Below are 22,702 nucleotides of genomic sequence, written 5' to 3'. Positions count from 1 at the left end.
CTAAGCCCCCTAATAAAATAACAAAGACCCCCAAAATAACAAAATGCCCTACCCTATTCTAAATTAATAAATTTAAAAGCTCTTTTACCTTACCAGCCCTGAACAGGGCCCTTTGCGGGGCATGCCGCTCTTTTGCCTGTAAAAAAAAACATACAATACCCCCCCCCAACATTACAACCCACCACCCACATACCCCTAATCTAACCCAAACCCCCCTTAAATAAACCTAACACTAAGCCCCTGAAGATCTTCCTACCTTGTCTTCACCATCCAGGTATCACCGATCCGTCCTGGCATCCGGGGCTGAAGAGGTCCAGAAGAGGCTCCAAAGTCTTCCTCCTATCCGGCAAGAAGAGGACATCCGGACCGGCAAACATCTTCTCCAAGCGGCATCTTCGATCTTCTTGCATCCGGTGCGGAGCGGGTCCATCTTGAAGCAGCCGACGTGGATCCATCCTCTTCTTCCGTTGTCTCCCGACGAATGACGGTTCCTTTAAGGGACGTCATCCAAGATGGCGTCCCTTGAATTCCGATTGGCTGATAGGATTCTATCAGCCAATCGGAATTAAGGTAGGAATATTCTGATTGGCTGATGGAATCAGCCAATCAGAATCAAGTTCAATCCTATTGGCTGATCCAATCAGCCAATCAGATTGAGCTCGCATTCTATTGGCTGATCGGAACAGCCAATAGAATGCGAGCTCAATCTGATTGGCTGATTGGATCAGCCAATCGGATTGAACTTGATTCTGATTGGCTGATTCCATCAGCCAATCAGAATATTCCTACCTTAATTCCGATTGGCTGATAGAATCCTATCAGCCAATCGGAATTCAAGGGACGCCATCTTGGATGACGTCCCTTAAAGGAACCGTCATTCGTCGGGAGACAACGGAAGAAGAGGATGGATCCGTGTCGGCTGCTTCAAGATGGACCCGCTCCGCACCGGATGGAAGAAGATCGAAGATGCCGCTTGGAGAAGATGTTTGCCGGTCCGGATGTCCTCTTCTTGCCGGATAGGAGGAAGACTTTGGAGCCTCTTCTGGACCTCTTCAGCACCGGATGCCAGGACGGATCGGTGATACCTGGATGGTGAAGACAAGGTAGGAAGATCTTCAGGGGCTTAGTGTTAGGTTTATTTAAGGGGGGTTTGGGTTAGATTAGGGGTATGTGGGTGGTGGGTTGTAATGTTGGGGGGGGGGGTATTGTATGTTTTTTTTTACAGGCAAAAGAGCTGATTTTCTTGGGGCATGCCCCGCAAAGGGCCCTGTTCAGGGCTGGTAAGGTAAAAGAGCTTTTAAATTTATTAATTTAGAATAGGGTAGGGCATTTTGTTATTTTGGGGGTCTTTGTTATTTTATTAGGGGGCTTAGAGTAGGTGTAATTAGTTTAAAATTGTTGTAATATTTTTCTTATGTTTGTAAATATTTTTTTATTTTTTGTAACTTAGTTCTTTTTTATTTTTTGTACTTTAGTTAGTTTATGTAATTGTAGTTATTTGTAGCAATTGTATTTAATTTATTTATTGATAGTGTAGTGTTGGGTTAATTGTAGGTAATTGTAGGTAGTTTATTTAATTAATTTATTGATAGGGTAGTGTTAGGTTTAATTATAACTTAGGTTAGGATTTATTTTACAGGTAATTTTGTAATTATTTTAACTAGGTAACTATTAAATAGTTCTTAACTATTTAATAGCTATTGTAGCTGGTTAAAATAATTACAAAGTTGCCTGTAAAATAAATATTAATCCTAAAATAGCTATAATATAATTATAATTTATATTGTAGCTATATTAGGATTTATTTTACAGGTAAGTATTTAGCTTTAAATAGGAATAATTTATTTAATAAGAGTTATTTTATTTCGTTAGATGTAAATTATATTTAAGTTAGGGGGGTGTTAGTGTTAGACTTAGCTTTAGGGGTTAATACATTTATTAGAATAGCGGTGAGGTCCGGTTGGCAGATTAGGGGTTAATAATTGAAGTTAGGTGTCGGCGATGTTAGGGAGGGCAGATTAGGGGTTAATACTATTTATGATAGGGTTAGTGAGGCGGATTAGGGGTTAATTACTTTATTATAGTAGCGCTCAGGTCCGCTCGGCAGATTAGGGGTTAATAAGTGTAGGTAGGTGTCGGCGACGTTGTGGGGGGCAGGTTAGGGGTTAATAAATATAATATAGGGGTCGGCGGTGTTAGGGGCAGCAGATTAGGGGTACATAGGGATAACGTAGGTTGCGGCGGTGTACGGAGCGGCAGATTAGGGGTTAATAATAATATGCAGGGGTCAGCGATAGCGGGGGGCGGCAGATTAGGGGTTAATAAGTGTAAGGTTAGGGGTGTTTAGACTCGGGGTACATGTTAGAGTGTTAGGTGCAGACGTAGGAAGTGTTTCCCCATAGGAAACAATGGGGCTGCGTTAGGAGCTGAACGCTGCTTTTTTGCAGGTGTTAGGTTTTTTTTCAGCTCAAACAGCCCCATTGTTTCCTATGGGAGAATCGTGCACGAGCACGTTTTTGAGGCTGGCCGCGTCCGTAAGCAACTCTGGTATCGAGAGTTGCATTTGCGGTAAAAATGCTCTACGCTCCTTTTTTGGAGCCTAACGCAGCATTTTATTGAACTCTCGATACCAGAGTTAATTTTATGGTGCGGCCAGAAAAAAGCCCGCGGAGCGTTAACAGCCCTTCTACCGCCAAACTCCAAATCTAGGCCTTAGCGTTTATTTTTTTTGCAATTTAGTAATTTTTAATAAGGTTAAATATAGATTTAAATAATTTGAGTAGGGTTAGGTTTTTTTTAATATGTAATTTAGTTTAATTTAATTGGTAGTTTAATTTAAGTGTAGGATAATAGTTAGGGTAGGTTAATTAATAGTTTAAAAATAGTTTATTTTAATTCTACAGGTAGTTTTTATTTTTTTTGTGTTTATTTTAATTTATTTTAAGATGGGAATGTTGTATGTTTAATTTAAGTTAGTGGCTTGTTAGGTTTAGGTGTTAATAGCTTAATTTAGTTTATGGCGATGTGGGGGGGCTGGCAGTTTAGGGGTTAATAGGTTTAGTTAGTGGTAGTGATGTGGGAGGCCAGATGTTTAGGGCTTAATATTTTTATTTAGTAGCGGCGGGGTCCAGGAGCGGTGGAATAGGGTTTAATAAATTTTATTTAGGTTGCGGTGATGTCAGGGCGGCAGATTAGGGGTGTTAAGACTCTGGGCTTATGTTAGGGTGTTAGGTGTTTTCAACCATAGAAATCAATGGGATATCTGGCAGCATCGAACATAAGCTTTTGCTGCTTTCAGACTCCCATTGATTCCTATAGCATCCGCGGCCTCCAGGGTGGCGAATTAAAAACCAGGTACGCTGAGCCAGAATAGCCGCAAGCGTACCTGTTAGAAATTTGATAACTGGCAAAAGGTGTCAGAGCCGAATTTGTATTCGGACATCTGTAATGACGTAAGCATCGATCTGCATCAGATTGAGACCGGCAGATCGTATGTTACGTCACAAATTTCAACTTTTGCCGGGCTGTAGGGTTTGATAACTAAGTCGAATCAAGCTCGCAACAATTACGCTGTGGAATTCCAGCGTATTTGCGGTTGACGTCTTGATAAATATCCCCCCATGGATGTAGCTATAAATTTCTCTGTTAGGTCTATATTTTCCTCCTGCGGTTTTGCCAAAATACTCAAAACAATTATTCCGCTAATTTAAATTTAAAAACACACCCATATGAAAAGAAAGGAGGTTGTGAGACAATATACAGTGAAAGCAGAATCATCTGATTTTGTATTGGCTGCATTATTTAAAGGGATAGAAAGGTCAAACTTAAAGGAACATTTCTGTCATAATTTAAATGCAAATAGATTAATTATATCTGATTAGAAACATGTGCAATATACAGGTATTGACAAAAATGCTTCTAGTAAAAGTTATAACTGTTTAGATATTCTCAGTGCACCAGCATTTTAAATACAGCAGCAGCTTTGAATGGGCTTGTAATATGTCAGCTATTAACAAATTGAATCAATGCTAGATGGTACAAGCATCTCAGGCTCTTTCAGCATGTGCTGTGATTAAAATGCTGGTGCACACTTAAATAAACTTTTGAAACAGCTATAGCTTTTATGAGAAGCATTTTTGTTAATACATGTATATTACAAAAAATGCTTCTATACAAAACTGAAATGCATCCATGTGGAATCCAGTTTTGCCTGGAATGTCCCTTTAAAGTATGTATGGATGTATTTGAATCTTAAAGATAAGCATTGTTTGCAATATACTTTTATTAGCATTAGCAATCAGCAAGAATACAAGTCTTGCGGTACGACTATACCGCTGAAAAATTGTCCTTTGAGCGCGGAATATACAGGTCTCCCGTATTATTACAAGTTGTGGCGGTACAGCTATACCGCTGGCATTTTAGCCTTTACGCAACTCTCTATTCCGCACTCAAAAAATTTCTTTTGAGTGTGGAATTTTGAGGTCTCCCGTATTAAAGGTTTTGCAGTCTGGCTATTACGCTAGCGTTATAGCTTATACTGCCCGGATCCATTCCGCAATCAGAGACCAGTAGTTATGGATTTTACAAAACAAAAATGTTACAAAATATACTAACACACATAAACTACCTATTAACCCCTAAACTGCCATCCCCCACATAACAAATACTATAATAAACCTATTAAACCCTAATCCGCCACCCACCCACATTGCCAACACTAAATTAAAGTATTAACCCCTAAACTGCGACCCCCAACATCGCCAACACTAAATAAACCTTTTAACCCCTAAACTGCTGGCCCCCACATTGCAAATACTAAACCTATTAACCCTTAAACCGCTGGCCCCCCACATCGCAAATACTAAACCTATTAATCCCTAAACCGCCAAACAGCCACATCGCGACACACTAAATTAAACTATTAACCTATTGGCTGTTTAAATTAGCCAATATGATTTAAGCAGCTCTCATCCTATTGGCTGATTTGCATTTATCAGCCAATAGGAATGCAATGGTACCCCAATATAAAAGGAGTACCTTGCCCGCGCTGGATCTCGTCGTCGCCGCTGGTCCTGGTCAGCTCCGCACAGTCACTGCTCCGTGCCACCGGGTTGAAGAAAGAAGATGCCCCCACAATGGATGAAGATGTCACCGTCTGGATGAAGATAGATGTTGGTACTTAAGGAACTGTGAGTACATTTTCTGGGACTAGTGTTAGTTTTTTTTTTTTTTTTGGAATGGGCGCAAAAGAGCCGATTGCAATCCTAGGGGCAATGGGTAGCTTATGTTTTTTTTAGACTTAGGTTATTTTATGTTGGGGGGTTGGTTGGGTGGGGGGGATTTACTAATTTTATTATGTAAAAGAGCTGTTTAGCTTAGGGCAATGCCCTAAAAAAGGCACTTTTAAGGTATATTAGTAGATTATTGTTAGCTTAGGGGGTGTTTTTGGGGGGCTTTTTTTGTTTTTATAGGAGTATTAGATTAGGTTAAAAAAAAAAACAGAATTTATGCTTACCTGATAAATTACTTTCTCCAACGGTGTGTCCGGTCCACGGCGTCATCCATAACTTGTGGGAATATCTCTTCCCCAACAGGAAATGGCAAAGAGTACAGCAAAAGCTGTCCATATAGTCCCTCCTAGGCTCCGCCCACCCCAGTCATTCGACCGACGGACAGGAGAAAAAACAGGAGAAACTATAGGGTGCCGTGGTGACTGTAGTTAAAGAAATACATTTTTCAAACCTGATTAAAAAACCAGGGCGGGCCATGGACCGGACACACCGTTGGAGAAAGTAATTTATCAGGTAAGCATAAATTCTGTTTTCTCCAACATTGGTGTGTCCGGTCCACGGCGTCATCCATAACTTGTGGGAACCAATACCAAAGCTTTAGGACACGGATGAAGGGAGGGAGCCAATCAGGTTACCTAAACGGAAGGCACCACGGCTTGCAAAACCTTTCTCCCAAAAATAGCCTCCGAAGAAGCAAAAGTATCAAATTTGTAGAATTTGGCAAAAGTGGGCAGGGAAGACCAAGTCGCTGCCTTACATATCTGATCAACAGAAGCCTCGTTCTTGAAGGCCCATGTGGAAGCCACAGCCCTAGTAGAATGAGCTGTGACTCTTTCAGGAGGCTGCCGTCCGGCAGTCTCATAAGCCAATCGGATGATGCTTTTCAGCCAAAAGGAAAGAGAGGTAGCAGTAGCTTTTTGACCTCTCCTTTTACCAGAATAGACAACAAACAAGATGTTTGTCTGAAATCCTTTGTTGCTTCTAGATAAAACTTTAAAGCACAGACTACATCTAAATTGTGTAACAAACGTTCCTTCTTTGAAACTGGATTCGGACACAAAGAAGGTACAACTATTTCCTGGTTAACATTCTTGTTGGAAACAACATTTGGAAGAAAACCAGGTTTTGTACGCAAAACGACCTTATCTGAATGGAACACCAGATAGGGCGGAGTACACTGCAGAGCAGATAACTCAGAAACTCTTCTAGCAGAAGAAATAGCAACTAAAAACAAAACTTTCCAAGATAACAACTTAATATCTACGGAATGTAAAGGTTCAAACGGAACCCCTTGGAGAACTGAAAGAACTAAATTTAAACTCCAGGGAGGAGTCAACGTCCTGTAAACAGGCTTGATCCTGACCAAAGCCTGAACAAAGGCTTGAACATCTGGCACAGCTGCCAGTCGTTTGTGTAACAAGACAGATAAAGCAGAAATCTGTCCCTTTAGAGAACTCACTGATAATCCCTTATCCAAACCCTCTTGTAGGAAGGAAAGGATCCTAGGAATTTTAATCTTACTCCATGAGAATCCCTTGGATTCACACCAACAGATATATCTTTTCCATATTTTATGGTAAATCTTTCTAGTTACAGGTTGTCTGGCTTGTACCAGAGTATCTATCACAGAATCCGAAAACCCACGCTTAGATAAAATCAAGCGTTCAATTTCCAAGCCGTCAGCTGGAGAGAGACTAGATTTGGATGTTCGAATGGACCCTGTACCAGAAGATCTTGTCTCAAAGGCAGCTTCCATGGTGGAGCCGATGACATATTCACCAGGTCTGCATACCAAGTCCTGCGTGGCCACGCAGGAGCTATCAAAATCACAGAGGCCCTCTCCTGTTTGATCCTGGCTACCAGCCTGGGAATGAGAGGAAATGGTGGAAAAACGTAAGCTATGTTGAAGGTCCAAGGCGCTACTAATGCATCCACTAGAGTCGCCCTGGGATCCCTGGATCTGGACCCGTAGCAAGGAACTTTGAAGTTCTGATGAGACGCCATCAGATCCATGTCTGGAATGCCCCATCATTGCGTCAACTGGGCAAATATCTCCGGGTGGAGTTCCCACTCCCCCGGATAGAATGTCTGACGACTCAGATAATCCGCCTCCCAGTTTTCCACTCCTGGGATGTGGATCGCAGATAGGTGGCAGGAGAGATCCTCCGCCCATTTTATGATCTTGGTCACTTCTCTCATCGCCAGGGAACTCCTTGTTCCCCCCTGATGGTTGATGTAAGCAACTGTCGTCATGTTGTCTGATTGGAATCTTATGAATCTGGCCTTTGCTAGCTGAGGCCAAGCTTTGAGAGTATTGAATATCGCTCTCAGTTCCAGAATGTTTATCGGGAGAAGAGATTCTTCCCGAGACCATAGACCCTGAGCCTTCAGGGAGTCCCAGACCGCGCCCCAGCCCACTAGACTGGCGTCGGTCGTGACGATGACCCACTCTGGTCTGCGGAAGCTCATTCCCTGGGACAGATGATCCTGGGTTAGCCACCAACGTAGTGAGTCTCTGGTCTCCTGATCTACTTGGATCACTGGAGACAAGTCTGTATAGTCCCAATTCCACTGTTTGAGCATGCACAGTTGTAATGGTCTTAGATGAATTCGCGCAAAAGGAACTATGTCCATTGCTGCAACCATCAATCCTACTACTTCCATGCACTGAGCTATGGAAGGTCGAGGAACAGAGTGAAGAACTTGACAAGCGTTTAGAAGCTTTGACTTACTGACATCTGTCAGGAAAATCTTCATTTCTAACGAATCTATTATTGTCCCCAAGAAGGGGACTCTTGTCGACGGAGACAGGGAACGTTTTTCTATGTTCACCTTCCAGCCGTGAGATCTGAGAAAGGCCAGAACGATGTCTGTGTGAGCCTTTGTCTTTGAAAGAGACGACGCTTGTATCAGAATGTCATCCAAGTAAGGTGCCACTGCAATGCCCCTTGGTCTTAGAACCGCTAGAAGGGCTCCGAGTACCTTTGTGAAAATCCTTGGAGCCGTGGCTAGCCCGAATGGGAGAGCCACAAACTGGTAATGTTTGTCCAGAAAGGCGAACCTTAGGAACTGGTGATGATCTTTGTGGATAGGAATATGTAGATATGCATCCTTTAAATCCACGGTAGTCATAAATTGACCCTCCTGGATTGAGGGTAAAATCGTTCGGATAGTTTCCATTTTGAACGATGGTACTTTGAGAAATTTGTTTAGAATCTTTAAATCTAGAATTGGTCTGAAGGTTCCCTCTTTTTTGGGAACTACAAACAGATTTGAGTAAAAACCCAGTCCTTGTTCCACAATTGGAACTGGGTGTATCACTCCCATTTTTAACAGGTCTTCTACACAATGTAAGAATGCCTGTCTCTTTATTTGGTTTAAAGATAAGTGAGACATGTGGAACCTTCCCCTTGGGGGTAGTTCCTTGAATTCCAGAAGATAACCCTGAGAAACTATTTCTAGTGCCCAGGGATCCTGAACATCTCTTGCCCAAGCCTGAGTGAAGAGAGAGAGTCTGCCCCCTACTAGACCCGGTCCCGGATCGGGGGCTGCTCCTTCATGCTGTTTTGGTAGCAGCAGCAGGCTTCTTGGCCTGTTTACCCTTGTTCCAGCCTTGCATCGGTTTCCAAGCTGGTTTGGTCTGCGAAGCATTACCCTCTTGTCTAGAGGCTGCAGAGTTGGAGGCCGGTCCGTTCCTGAAATTGCGAAAGGAACGAAAATTAGACTTATTCTTGGCCTTGAAAGGCCTATCTTGTGGGAGGGCATGGCCCTTACCCCCAGTGATGTCTGAGATAATCTCTTTCAACTCTGGTCCAAAAAGGGTTTTACCCTTGAAGGGGATATTAAGCAATTTTGTCTTGGAAGATACATCCGCTGACCAAGACTTTAGCCAGAGCGCTCTGCGCGCCACAATTGCAAACCCAGAATTTTTCACCGCTAATCTAGCTAACTGCAAAGCGGCATCTAAAATAAAGGAATTAGCTAACTTAAGTGTGTGTATTCTGTCCATAACCTCCTCATACGGAGTCTCTCTATTGAGCGACTTTTCTAGTTCCTCGAACCAGAACCACGCTGCTGTAGTGACAGGAACAATGCACGAAATAGGTTGTAGGAGGTAACCTTGCTGAACAAAAATCTTTTTAAGCAAACCCTCCAATTTTTTATCCATAGGATCTTTGAAAGCACAATTATCCTCGATAGGAATAGTAGTGCGCTTGTTTAGTGTAGAAACTGCCCCCTCGACCTTAGGGACTGTCTGCCATAAGTCCTTTCTGGGGTCGACCATAGGAAATAATTTCTTAAATATAGGAGGGGGAACAAAAGGTATGCCGGGCTTCTCCCACTCCTTGGTCACTATGTCCGCCACCCGCTTGGGTATAGGAAAAGCGTCGGGGTGCACCGGAACCTCTAGGAACTTGTCCATCTTACACAATTTTTCTGGAATGACCAGGTTGTCACAATCATCCAGAGTAGATAACACCTCCTTAAGCAGTGCGCGGAGGTGCTCTAATTTAAATTTAAATGTCACAACATCAGGTTCTGCCTGTTGAGAAATTCTACCTGAATCTGAAATTTCCCCATCTGACAAAACCTCCCTCATGGCCCCTTCAGAGTGGTGTGAGGGTATGACAGAACAATTATCAGAACAATTATCATCAGCGCCCTCCTGCTCTACAGTGTTTAAAACAGAGCAATCGCGCTTTCTCTGAAATGCAGGAATTTTGGATAAAAAATTAGCTATGGAGTTATCCATTACTGTCGCCAATTGTTGCATAGTAACAAGCATTGGCGCGCTAGAAGTACTAGGCATCTCCTGCGTGGGCAAAACTGGTGTAGACACAGAGTGAGATGAAGCAGAACTATCTTTACTCTCTTCATCTGATGAACTATCTTGGGCAACCTTACTATCTGTGGCAGTACTGTCCTTACTTTGTTTGGACGCTATGGCACAATTATCACACAATTTGGAAGGGGGAGACACATTGGCTTCCATACATACAGAACATAGCTTATCTGAAGGTACAGACATGTTAAACAGGCTTAAACTTGTCAATAAAGTAAAAAAAACGTTTTAATTAAAACCGTTACTGTCTCTTTAAATTTTAAACAGGGCACACTTTATTACTGAATATGTGAAAAACAATGAAGGAATTGTTCAAATTTTACCAAATTTTCACCACAGTGTCTTAAAGCATTCAAAGTATTGCACCCAATAAGCTTTAACCCTTAAAATGAAGAAACCGGAGCCGGTTACAGATTTAACCCCTCTACAGTCCCAGCTACAGCCTTTGCTGCGACTTTACCAAACCCAGGGGGGAATACGATACCAAATGAAGCCTTCTAGGAACCTTTTCAACTACTTTCAGATCCACACACATGCAGCTGCATGTCCTGCTCTCAAAAGTAACTGTGCAGTAATGGCGCGAAAATGAGGCTCAGCCTACTACAGTGAAGGCCCTTCCTGACTGAAATGGTGTCTAAACCAGTGCCTGACGTTAAAAACGTTCCCCAAAGTTTATAAGTGTGAAATTCAACCTCAATCTGTATAAAATGCCCAAATAAAGCAATCGATCTTGCCCATAAAAGTGTCTACCAGTTTTATAGCCCATATTAAGCCCTTTATTCTGTTTGAGACTAAGAAAATGGCTTACCGGTCCCCATGAGGGGAAATGACAGCCTTCCAGCATTACACAGTCTTGTTAGAAATATGTCTAGTCATACCTTAAGCAGAAACGTCTGCTAACTGTTTCCCCCAACTGAAGTTATTTCATCTCAACAGTCCTATGTGGAAACAGCAAACGATTTTAGTTACTGCTGCTAAAATCATATTCCTCTCACAAACAGAACTCTTCATCTTTTTCTGTTTCAGAGTAAATAGTACATACCAGCACTATTTTAAAATAACAAACTCTTGATAGTAGAACAAAAAACTACAACTAAACACCACATACTCTTAACCATCTCCGGGGAGATGTTGCCTGTGCAACGGAAAAGAGAATGACTGGGGTGGGCGGAGCCTAGGAGGGACTATATAGACAGCTTTTGCTGTACTCTTTGCAATTTCCTGTTGGGGAAGAGATATTCCCACAAGTTATGGATGACGCCGTGGACCGGACACACCAATGTTGGAGAAATTATAATTTCGTTTATTTTTTGTAATCTTAGTGGTTTTTTTTTATTTTTCCATGATCGCAGGTGTTAATTTTTTTCTAAAACTTTCTCTCCATTGATATCTAGGGGAGAAACATGCACAAGCACGTAAAGTCAGGCCTTGGCTTTTGTATGGTATGGAGCTTAACTCATAACTTGTAATGGCAGGGCTATGGAGAGTGTGCCATACCGCTCATTTTTTTGCGTTATTTACACAACAGGTTTAGCGCACAACTTGTAATCTTGGTGAATGCTTCTAGTAAGTTATTACAATTTTTCAGCAGCATACTCACATATGCTGTGAGTGCCCTGTGCACCTATATTTAAACATCACGCATGCTCAGAGAGCTGACAGTGGTGTGTATTTTGTGTGTGTCATGTAAGTCACTGCTGACTCTCAGCAGGCGTAGTGTTTGAATGCTGGAGCATTACTGAAACTTAGAAATAATGTTTACTAGAAGCATTTTTGCTAAAGAATCTACATTGAAAAAAATGCTACTATACAAAACAGAACTGCACACATGCACATTTCAATTTTGACTTTTCCATCCCTTTAATTTTTAAATGCGGCACTGCTCCCTGCTAACTTCTTTCTCCAGTAAAGTTTCCTTTTTCAACAATCCCCATTACATTTTATGGACAGAAACAGCAATAAAGTGTCAGCATAAAAACCCCTTTATTGTCCAAACATGGGGATCAGTACAGAACATTACTTTTTATTGTAGACATCTCACAACTTGTAGGGAAAACCCTTTTAGAGAATCCACTGAAAGCAGCCCCTTTGAATGTTCTCATAATTTTTTTTTCATTTTTCATTAGGCAAAGTTTGTATTATTGTCCCTAAGTATCAGATAGGCTTGAGAAAGGGTGGGATAATATGGGCAAAGAATCAGTAGGGGAGGCTTAACAAAGGTCACTTTTTATTTCTCTGAGGTCTAAAACAGTAAATGTATAATAAAGAACTAGTAAGAAACCTGTTTGCTATCAGTATACATAAATTAACAAAATCAGTATGATTATATTCTCAATCAACAGAAAAAAAAAATTATCTCAAAAATGCATATTCTAATTATAATTTGATTGCTGCATATGGCAATGATATTATTGGAGTGAATCTTCATATTTTTTCCGGATCATATTTGCCAGTAGTTAAGCATTTGGAGCTAACAAACCTACTGACATTATGATGACAGCCTTATCACGGTATAGAATCAAATTCAAAGCAAGAACTTACTATAATCATTGGATGGCCCAAAAGCTTCATTATTTCATGTATTATTTCCATAAGTCTGAGAAATACAGGATCCTCATAATCATATCGATGATCAAGTAATATAGATACAATTATGTTGGCAACAGCAGCATTCATGGTCATGGTGTTCTCAAATGGTTGTCCTATTAATGAAATTAAATAATATGTAACATACCAATTGCACACTGCTTTAGAGTATTTTACTGTTATTTCCCTGCATATCTTAACTTCAAACATCAGAATTTTATAATATTGGTTTAGAATGTTAAAAGACTAACTTAAAACGTTTTATCTGGATATTGTCATATGCAAAAAATGGTTGCAAAGAAAATTGAATTTGAAATATTGTGTCTGATATTTTTATTAACTTACAGATAGATTACAAGTTATGGGCGCAATGGGGTGCGAAACGAACGCAACAAAAGTTGCGTTATTTCACCATCCATAGCGCTGCCATTACAGGTTTTGAAACAGCCGGCTTGTGCGTGCGATATGGTTGCGTTGAGCTCCATACCGCACATAATACAAGCCCTGTTTTGATGTGCTCATGTACGCTTTACCCAGTGACATCAATGGGGAGTGCAGGTTAGAAAAAAACCTAACACCTGCGATCACGGAATGACAAGCTACGTAACGCAGCCCCATTAATGCCTATGGGGGAAAAAAAAAGTTACATTTATACTTAACAGCCTTACATAACCTGCACGTCTAAACACCCCTAATCTGCCGCCCCCGACATCTACATAATGTTATTAACCCCTAATCGTCCATTCCCGATATCGCCGCCACCTAAATTAATCTATTAACCCCTAATCTGCTGCTCCCGGTATCACCTCCACTATACTAAAGTTATTAACCCCTATTCCCCTGCACCCCAACATCGCCCACACTATAATAACATAATTTATGCTTACCTGATAAATTTATTTCTCTTGTAGTGTATCCAGTCCACGGATCATCCATTACTTATGGGATATATTCCCCTTCCCAACAGGAAGTTGCAAGAGTCCACCCACAGCAAAGTTGCTATATAGCTCCTCCCCTAACTGCCATTACCAGTCATTCGACCGAAAACATGCAGAGAAAGGAAAACCATAGGGTGCAGTGGTGACTGTAGTTTAATGGAAAAATTACCTGCCTTAAAGTGACAGGGCGGGCCGTGGACTGGATACACTACAAGAGAAATAAATTTATCAGGTAAGCATAAATTATATTTTCTCTTGTTAAGTGTATCCAGTCCACGGATCATCCATTACTTATGGGATACCAATACCAAAGCTAAAGTACACGGATGATGGGAGGGACAAGGCAGGTACTTAAACGGAAGTTACCACTGCCTGTAAAAAACCCTTTCTCCCAAAAATAGCCTCCGAAGAAGCAAGGTATCAAATTTGTTAAATTTGAAAAAGTATGAAACGCAGACCAAGACTCCGTCTTGTAATCTGTTCAACAGAAGCCACATTTAAAAAAGGCCCAAGTGAAAACCACAGCTCTAGTAGAATGAGCTGTAATCCCTTCAGGAGGCTGCTGTCCAGCAGTCTCATAAGCTAAATGAATTATGCTTTTTAACCAAAAAGACAGAGAGGTTGCTGAAGTCCTTTGACCTCTCCTCTGTCCAGAATAGACAACAAACAAGGTGAATGTTTGATGAAAATCTGTAGTAGCTTGTAAGTAAAACTTTAAAACACGAACCACGTCCAAATTGTGTAATAGACGTTCCTTCTTTGAAGAAGGATTAGGATACAAGAATGGAACAACAATCTCTTGAGTGATATTCTTGTTAGATACCACCTTAGGTAAAAACCCAGGTTGGTACACAGGACTACCTTATCCGTACGGAGAACCAGATAAGGAGAATCACATTGCAACGCAGATAACTCGGAGACTCTATGAGCCGAGGAAATAGCTACCAAAAAGGAACTTTCCAAGATAGAAGTTTGATATCTATGGAATGAAAAGGTTCAAATGGAACTCCTTGAAGAACCTTAAGAACCAGCTTTAAGCTCCATGGCGGAGCAACATTTTTAACCACAGGCTTGGTTCTAACCAAAGCCTGACCAAATGCCTGAACGTCTAGAATACCTGCCAGACGCTTGTGCAAAAGAATAGACAGAGTAGAAATCTGTCCTTTTAAAGAACTAGCTGACAACCCTTTTCTCAAAATCATCTTGGAGAAAAGATAATATCCTGGGAATCCAGACTTTACTCTATGAGTAACCCTTGGATTCATAACAATAAGATATTTACACCATATCTTATGTTAAATTTTCCTAGAGACAGGCTTTTATGCCTGTATTAAGGTATCAATTACTGACTCGGAGAAGCCATGCTTTGATAACATCAAGCGTTCTGTCTCCAGGCAGTCCATCTCAGATTAGTTATATTTAGATGGTTGAAAAGACCCTGAGGTAGAGGGTCCTGTCTCAGAAGAAGAGACCGTGGTGGAAAGGATGACATGTCCACCAGATCTGCATACCAGGTCCTGCGTGGCCACGCAGGCGCTGTCAAAAGCACCAAAGCACTCTCCTGCTTGATCTTGTGCAAACCCCTCCGGAGGGAATTCCCACTCCCCCGGATGAAAAGTCTGACGACTTAGAAAATCTGCCTCCCAGTTCTCAACACCTGGGATAGGAATAGCTTTTAGACAAGAGTGAGTCTCTGCCCAGTGAATTATTTTAAGACTTCTAACATTGCTAGGGAACTTCTGTTCCCCCTTGATGGTTGATGTAAGCCACAGTCGTGATATTGTCCGACTGAAATATGATGTACCTCAGAGTTGCTAACTGAGGCCAAGTCTGAAGAGCATGGAATATCGCTCCCAGTTCCAGAATATTCATTAGAAGGAGGGTCTCCTCCTGAGTCCACTATCCCTGAGCCTTCAGGGAGTTCCAGACTGTATCCCAACCTAAAAGGCTGGCATCTGTTGTAACAATTGTCCCATCTGACCTGCGGAAGGTCATACCCTTGGACAGATGGACCCGAGATAGTCACCAGAGAAGAGAATCTCTGGTTTCTTGGTCCGGATTTAACAGGAGAACAAATCTGTGTAATCCCCGTTCCTCTGGCTGAGCATGCATAGTTGCAGTGGTCTGAAATGTAGGCGTGCAAACGGTACTATGTCCCTTGCCGCTACCATTAAGCCGATTACATTCATGTACTGAGCCACCAAAGGGCGCGGATGGAATGAAGAACACGGCAGAAATTTAGAAACTTTGACAACCTGGACTCCGTCAGGTAAATTTTAATTTCTACAAAATCTATCAGAATCCCTAGGAGGGAAACCCTTGATATTGGGGATAGAGAACTCTTTCCTTGTTCACTTTCCACCCATGCGATCTCAGAAATGCCAGTACTACGTCCGTATGAGACTTGGCAACTTGGATGTTTGACGCCTGTATCAGGATGTCGTCTAAATAAGGGGCCACTTCTATGCCCCGCGGCCTAAGGACCGCCAAAGTGACCCCAGAACCTCCATAAAGATTCTAGGGGCTGTAGTTAACCCAAAGGAAAGAGCTACAAACTGGTAATGCCTGTCTAGAAAGGCAAACCTGAAAAACCGATGGTGATCTTTATGCATCGTAATGTGAGGATAAGCATCCTTCAAATCCATTGTAGTCCTCTATTGACTCTCCTGGATCATAGTTAAGATGGTACGAATAGTTTCCATCTTAAATGATAGAATTCTAAAGAATTTGTTTAAGATCTTTTAGATCCAAAATAGGTCTGAAGGTTTCCTTTCCTTGGGAACCACAAACCGATTTGAGGAAAACTGTGTCCCTGTTCCTCTATTGGAACTGAATGGGTCACGTACACAATGCAAGAATGTCTCTTTCTTTATCTGGTTTGCAGATAAATGTGAAAGGCAAAAACTCCCTTTTTTTGGGGGGGGAAAGCTTTGAAATCCAGAAGATATCTCTGGGGTATAATTTCCAATGCCCAGGGATCCTGGGCATCTCTTGCCCACGCCTGGGCGAAGAATGAAGTCTGCCCCCTATAGGATCCGTTACCAGATAGGGGTCCGTTCCTCATGCTGTTTTAGAGGCAGCAGCAGGCTCCTTGACCTGCTTATCTTTGTTCCAGGTCCGGTTGTCTCCAGACCGCCTTGGACTGAGCAAAAGTTCCCTCTTATTTTGCCTTAGAGGAAGTTGATGCCACACCTGCCTTGAATTTTCGAAAAGCACGAAAATTAGGCCTTTTTTGTCCCTTGATTTGGACCTGTCCTGAGGAAGGGCATGATCTTTTCCTCCAGTGATATAAGTAATAATCTCCTTCAAACTAGGCCTGAATAGGGTCTGCCCCTTGAAGGGAAGTTAAGTAGCTTATTTATTAAAGTCACGACAGCTGACCATGATATAAGCCATAGCGCTCTGCGCGCCAGTATAGTAAAAAACAGAATTCTTAGCCGTTAGTCTAGTCAAAGGAACAAAGGCATCAGAAAACAAAGGAATTGGCTAGCTTAAGTGCTCTAAGCATGTCAAATATATTCATCCAATGGAGCCTGTAAAGCCTCATCAAGAGACTCAAACCAGAACGCTGCAGCAGCAGTGACAGGAGCAATGCGTGCAAGGGGCTGCAGGATAAAACCTTGTTGAATAAACATTTTTTATCCATTGGATCTAAAAAAGCACAACAGTCCTCGCCAGAGGTAGTGGTACGCTTAGCTAGAGTAGAAACTCTTCTCTCCACCTTAGGAACTGTCTGCCATAAGTCCCGTGTGGTGGCAACTATTAGAAAACATTCTTCTAAAAAATAGGAGGGGAACAGAACGGCACACCTGGTCTATCCCATTCCTTATGAAAAATTTTAGTAAACCTCTTTAGGTATTGGAAAAACATAAGTACACACCGGCACTGCATATTATTTATCCAGTCTACACAATTTCTCTGGCACTGCGATTGTACACATTTATTCAGAGCAGCTAAAGCCTCCCTGAGCAACAAGTGGAGGTTCTCAAGCATAAATTTTAAATGTAGAAATATCAGAATCAGGTTAAATCATCTTCCCTGAGTCACAAATATCACCCACAGACTAAGCATATTGTGAGGTAGTATCAGACATGGTTCTTAAAGCGTCTGTATGCTCTGTATCTACCCCCAGAGCTGTTTTGCTTTCCTTTAATTTCAGGTAGTCTGACTAATACTGCTGCCAGTGTATTATACACAACCTTTGCCATGTCTTGTAAAATAAACGCTATGGGCGCCATTGATATACTTGGCGCCATTTGAGCGTGAGTCCCTGGAGCGGGAGTCAAAGGGTCTGACACGTGGGGAGAGTTAGTCGGCATAACTTCCCCCTCGACAGAATCCTCTGGTAAAATAAACGCTATGGGTGCCCTTGATGTACTTGGCGCCATTTGAGCGTGAGTCCCTAAAGCGGGAGTCAAAGGGTCTGACACGTGGGGAGAGTTAGTCGGCATAACTTCCCCCTCGACAGAATCCTCTGGTGATAATGTTTTTAAATACAAAAAATGATCTTTATTGTTTAACATGAAATCAGTACATCTGGTACACATTCTAAAATGGGGTTCCACCATGGCTTTAAACATAATAAACACAGAGCCTCCTCTATGTTAGACATGTTAGAACTAATAAAGAGACTAGTAAGCTTGGAAAACACTTTAAATCAAGTTAACAAGCAAATATAACAAACGTTACTGTGCCTTTAAGAGAAACAAATTTTGTCAAAATTTGAAAAACAGTGAAAAAAGGCAGTAAATCAAACGAAATTTTTACAGTACATGTAATAAGTTAACAGAGCATTGCACCCACTTGCAAATGGATGATTAATCCCTTAAGGAAAAAAACAGATAAAAAAAAAAAAAAACCGACATTTTTTTTAAACAGACACAACAAAACTGCCACAGCTGAGCTGTGGATTACCTTCCCTATAACTGTTTCTATGCAAAATTTAAGCCAGCCATGTGGAAAAATTAGGCCCCAATAAGTTTTATCACCAAACATATGTTAAAAAACGATTAAACATGCCAGCAAACGTTTTAAAACACATTCTTATAAGAGTATGTATGTCTATTAATAAGCCTGATCCAGTCGCTATCACTGCATTTAAGGCTTTACTTACATTACTTCGGTATCAGCAGTATTTTCTTAGTCAATTCCATTCCTTAGAAAAATATATTACTGCACATACCTTAGCATATATCTCTATCAATCAGCCTGGTACCAGTCGTTTTCACTGCATTTAAAGGCTGTACTTACATTACTTCGGTATCAGCAGTATTTTCTTAGTCAATTCCATTCCTTAGAAAAATATTTTACTGCACATACCTTATTTGCAGGAAAACCTGCACGCCATTCCCCCTCTGAAGTACCTTACTCCTCAGAATGTGTGAGAACAGCAACTGGATCTTAGTTACGTCTGCTAAGATCATAGAAAAAACGAAGGCAGATTCTTCTTCCAAATACTGCCTGAGATAAACAGCACACTCCGGTGCCATTTAAAAATAACAAACTTTTGATTGAAGAAATAAACTAAGTATAAAAAACCACAGACTCTCACGACCTCCTATCTATGTTGAGACTTGCAAGAGAATGACTGGGAATGGCAGTTATGGGAGGAGCTATATAGCAGCTTTGCTGTGGGTGGACTCTTGCAACTTCCTGTTGGGAAGGAGAATATATCCCATAAGTAATGGATGATCCGTGGACTGGATACACTTAACAAGAGAAAAAGCTATTAACCCCTATTCTGCTGCTCCCCAACATCACCGCTAAATAAAGCTATTAACCCCTAAACCTCTGGCCTCCCACATCACTACCACTAAATAAACCTATTAACCCCTAAACCGCCAGCCCCCCACATCGCAACAAATTTAAACTAACCGTAAACCTAAACCTAACACCCCCTAACTTTATCATAATTAAAATAGAGCTAAATTAAAGTTACAATTATTAACTAAATAATACCTGTTTAAAACTAAATACAAACTTAACTGTGAAATAAAACCTAAGCTAGCTACAATATAACTAATAGTTATATTGTAGCTAGCTTAGGTTTTATTTTTATTTCACAGGTAAGTATTTTAATTATTTACTAACTACCTAGTTAAAATAAATACAAACTTACCTGTGAAATAAAACCGAAGCTGTTCAAATCAACCAATAGAATTTCAGTAGCTCTCATCCTATTGGCTGATTTGAATTTCCAAAATCAAATCAGCCAATAGGATTGCAAGGGACGCCATTTTGAAAAGGCTCCCTTGCATTGAAGATGCAGTATACAGCGGCGACCGTATGAAGAGGATGCTCCGCACCTGATGTCTTCAGGAAGGACCCCTCCACGCCGCCGGCATGAAGATAGAAGACGCCGTCTGAATGTCTGGACTTCAGGAACTGTAAGTGGATCTTCGGGGGTTGGTGTTAGGATTTGTAAACTTTTTTGGGTATTTTTTTTTTTTTTTTTTTTTTTAGATTACGGTTTGGGCTTTTCTTAAGAGCTAAAAGCCCTTTTCAGTACAATGGGTAGCTTAGGTTTTTGTTAGTTAGGTTTATTATTTTGGGGGGTTAGTTGGATGGTGAGTTTTACTGTTGGGGGGGTCTTTGTTGTTTTTTTTTAAAGGTAAAAGAGCTGTTTAACTTAGGGCAATGCCCTACAAAAGGCCCTTTTAAGGGCTATTGGTAGTTTATTGTAGGCTAGGGTTTTATTTTTATTTTGGGTGGCCTTTTTTGTTTTTATAGGGCTATTAGATAAGACGTAATTCTTTTTTATTTTTGATAATTTTGTTGGTTATTTTTTGTAATTTAGTGTTTTATTTTTTTTAATTTAGTATTTTTTGTAATTAGATACTTTGTAATTTTTATAGTAGTTTTAGGATTTTATTAATGTGTATTTTAGTTTTCTTTAATTGGTAGTTAGTTTAATTTTAAGTTAATTGTTATATTACAGCTAGATTTAGAGTTTTGTCGGTAACGACCCGCGTAGCTAACGCTGGCTTTTTTCTGGCCGCACCTTTAAAATAACTCTGGTATTGAGAGTCCACAGAATGGCTGCGTTAGGCTCCAAAAAAGGAGCGTAGAGCATATTTAACGCCACTACAACTCTCGATACCAGAGTTGCTTACGGACGCGGCCAGCCTAAAAAACGTGCTCGTGCACGATTCCCCCATAGGAAACAATGGGGCTGTTTGAGCTGAAAAAAAAACTAACACCTGCAAAAAAGCAGCGTTCAGCTCCTAACGCAGCCCCATTGTTTGCTATGGGGAAACACTTCCTACGTCTGCACCTAACACTCCCCTGTCTAAACACCCCTAACCTTACACTTATTAACCCCTATTCTGCCGCCCCTGCTATCGCTGACCCCTACATATTATTATTAACCCCTAATCTGCCGCTCCGTAAACCGCCGCTACTTACATTATCGATATGTACCCCTAATCTGCTGTCCCTAACACCGCCGACCCCTATATTATATTTATTAACCCCAAATCTGCCGCCCACAACGTCGCCTCCACCTGCCTACACTTATTAACCCCTAATCCGCCTCACTAACCCTATAATAAATAGTATTAACCCCTAATCTGCCCACCCTAACATCGCCGACACCTAACTTCAAACATTAACCCCTAATCTGCCGACTGGAGCTCACCGCTATTCTAATAAATGTATTAACCCCTAAAGCTAAGTGTAACCCTAACACTAACACCCCCCTAAGTTAAATATAATTTAAATCTAACGAAATTAATTAACTCTTATTAAATAAATTATTCCTATTTAAAGCTAAATACTTACCTGTAAAATAAATCCTAATATAGCTACAATATAAATTATAATTATATTATAGCTATTTTAGGATTAATATTTATTTTACAGTTAACTTTGTATTTATTTTAACCAGGTACAATAGCTATTAAATAGTTAAGAACTATTTAATAGCTACCTAGTTAAAATAATTACAAAATTACCTGTAAAATAAATCCTAACCTAAGTTACAATTAAACCTAACACTACACTATCAATAAATAAATTAAATTAAATACCTACAATTACCTACAATTAAACCTAACACTACACTATCAATAAATTAATTAAATACAATACCTACAAATAACTACAATGAAATAAACTAACTAAAGTACAAAAATAAAAAAGAACTGTTACAAAAAATAAAAAAATATTTACAAACATAAGAAAAATATTACAACAATTTTAAACTAATTACACCTACTCTAAGCCCCCTAATAAAATAACAAAGCCCCCCAAAATAAAAAATGCCCTACCCTATTCTAAATTACCAAAGTTCAAAGCTCTTTTACCTTACCAGCCCTGAACAGGGCCCTTTGCGGGGCATGCCCCAAGAAATTCAGCTCTTTTTCCTGTAAAAAAACACATACAATACCCCCCCCCCAACATTACAACCCACCACCCACATACCCCTAATCTAACCCAAACCCCCCTTAAATAAACCTAACACTAAGCCCCTGAAGATCTTCCTACCTTGTCTTCACCTCACCGGGTATCACACCGATCTGTCCTGGCTCCGATATCTTCATCTAAGCCCAAGCGGGGGCTAGTCATCCATCATCCGACGGCTGAAGAAGTCCAGAAGAGGCTCCAAAGTCTTCATCCTATCCGGGAAGAAGAGTAGATCCGGACCGGCAACCATCTTCTTCCAAGCGGCATCTTCTATCTTCATCCGATGAGGACCGGCTCCATCTTGAAGACCTCCACCGCGGACCCATCTTCTTCCGACAACGACTTCCCGACGAATGACGGTTCCTTTAAGGGACGTCATCCAAGATGGCGTCCCTCGAATTCCGATTGGCTGATAGGATTCTATCAGCCAATCTGAATTAAGGTAGGAAAATTCTGATTGGCTGATGGAACCAGCCAATCAGAATCAAGTTCAATCCGATTGGCTGATTAAATCAGCCAATCAGATTGAGCTCGCATTCTATTGGCTGGTCTGATCAGCCAATAGAATGTGAGCTCAATCTGAATGCGAGTCGGATCAGCCAATCGGATTGAACTTGATTCAGAATTTTCCTACCTTAATT

At 40.9% G+C, this 22,702-nt stretch overlaps 1 protein-coding gene across 3 annotated transcripts in view; it reads right to left on the bottom strand.

Moving 5' to 3' along the window:
- The window catches only part of LOC128655959 (cytochrome P450 2K6-like), a 393,574-nt gene that overhangs the window by 196,280 nt on the left and 174,592 nt on the right, over positions 1-22,702 (bottom strand). For all 3 annotated transcript variants that reach the window (XM_053709567.1, XM_053709570.1, XM_053709568.1), the window contains one exon: positions 12,676-12,836. In XM_053709567.1, the coding sequence (XP_053565542.1) occupies positions 12,676-12,836 (161 nt within the window). The remainder of the gene's footprint in view (positions 1-12,675; positions 12,837-22,702) is intronic.

Source organism: Bombina bombina, chromosome 4, assembly GCF_027579735.1.
Source record: "Bombina bombina isolate aBomBom1 chromosome 4, aBomBom1.pri, whole genome shotgun sequence".
Taxonomy (NCBI): Eukaryota; Metazoa; Chordata; class Amphibia; order Anura; family Bombinatoridae; genus Bombina; species Bombina bombina.
This window is presented reverse-complemented; position numbering and strand designations above follow the sequence as displayed.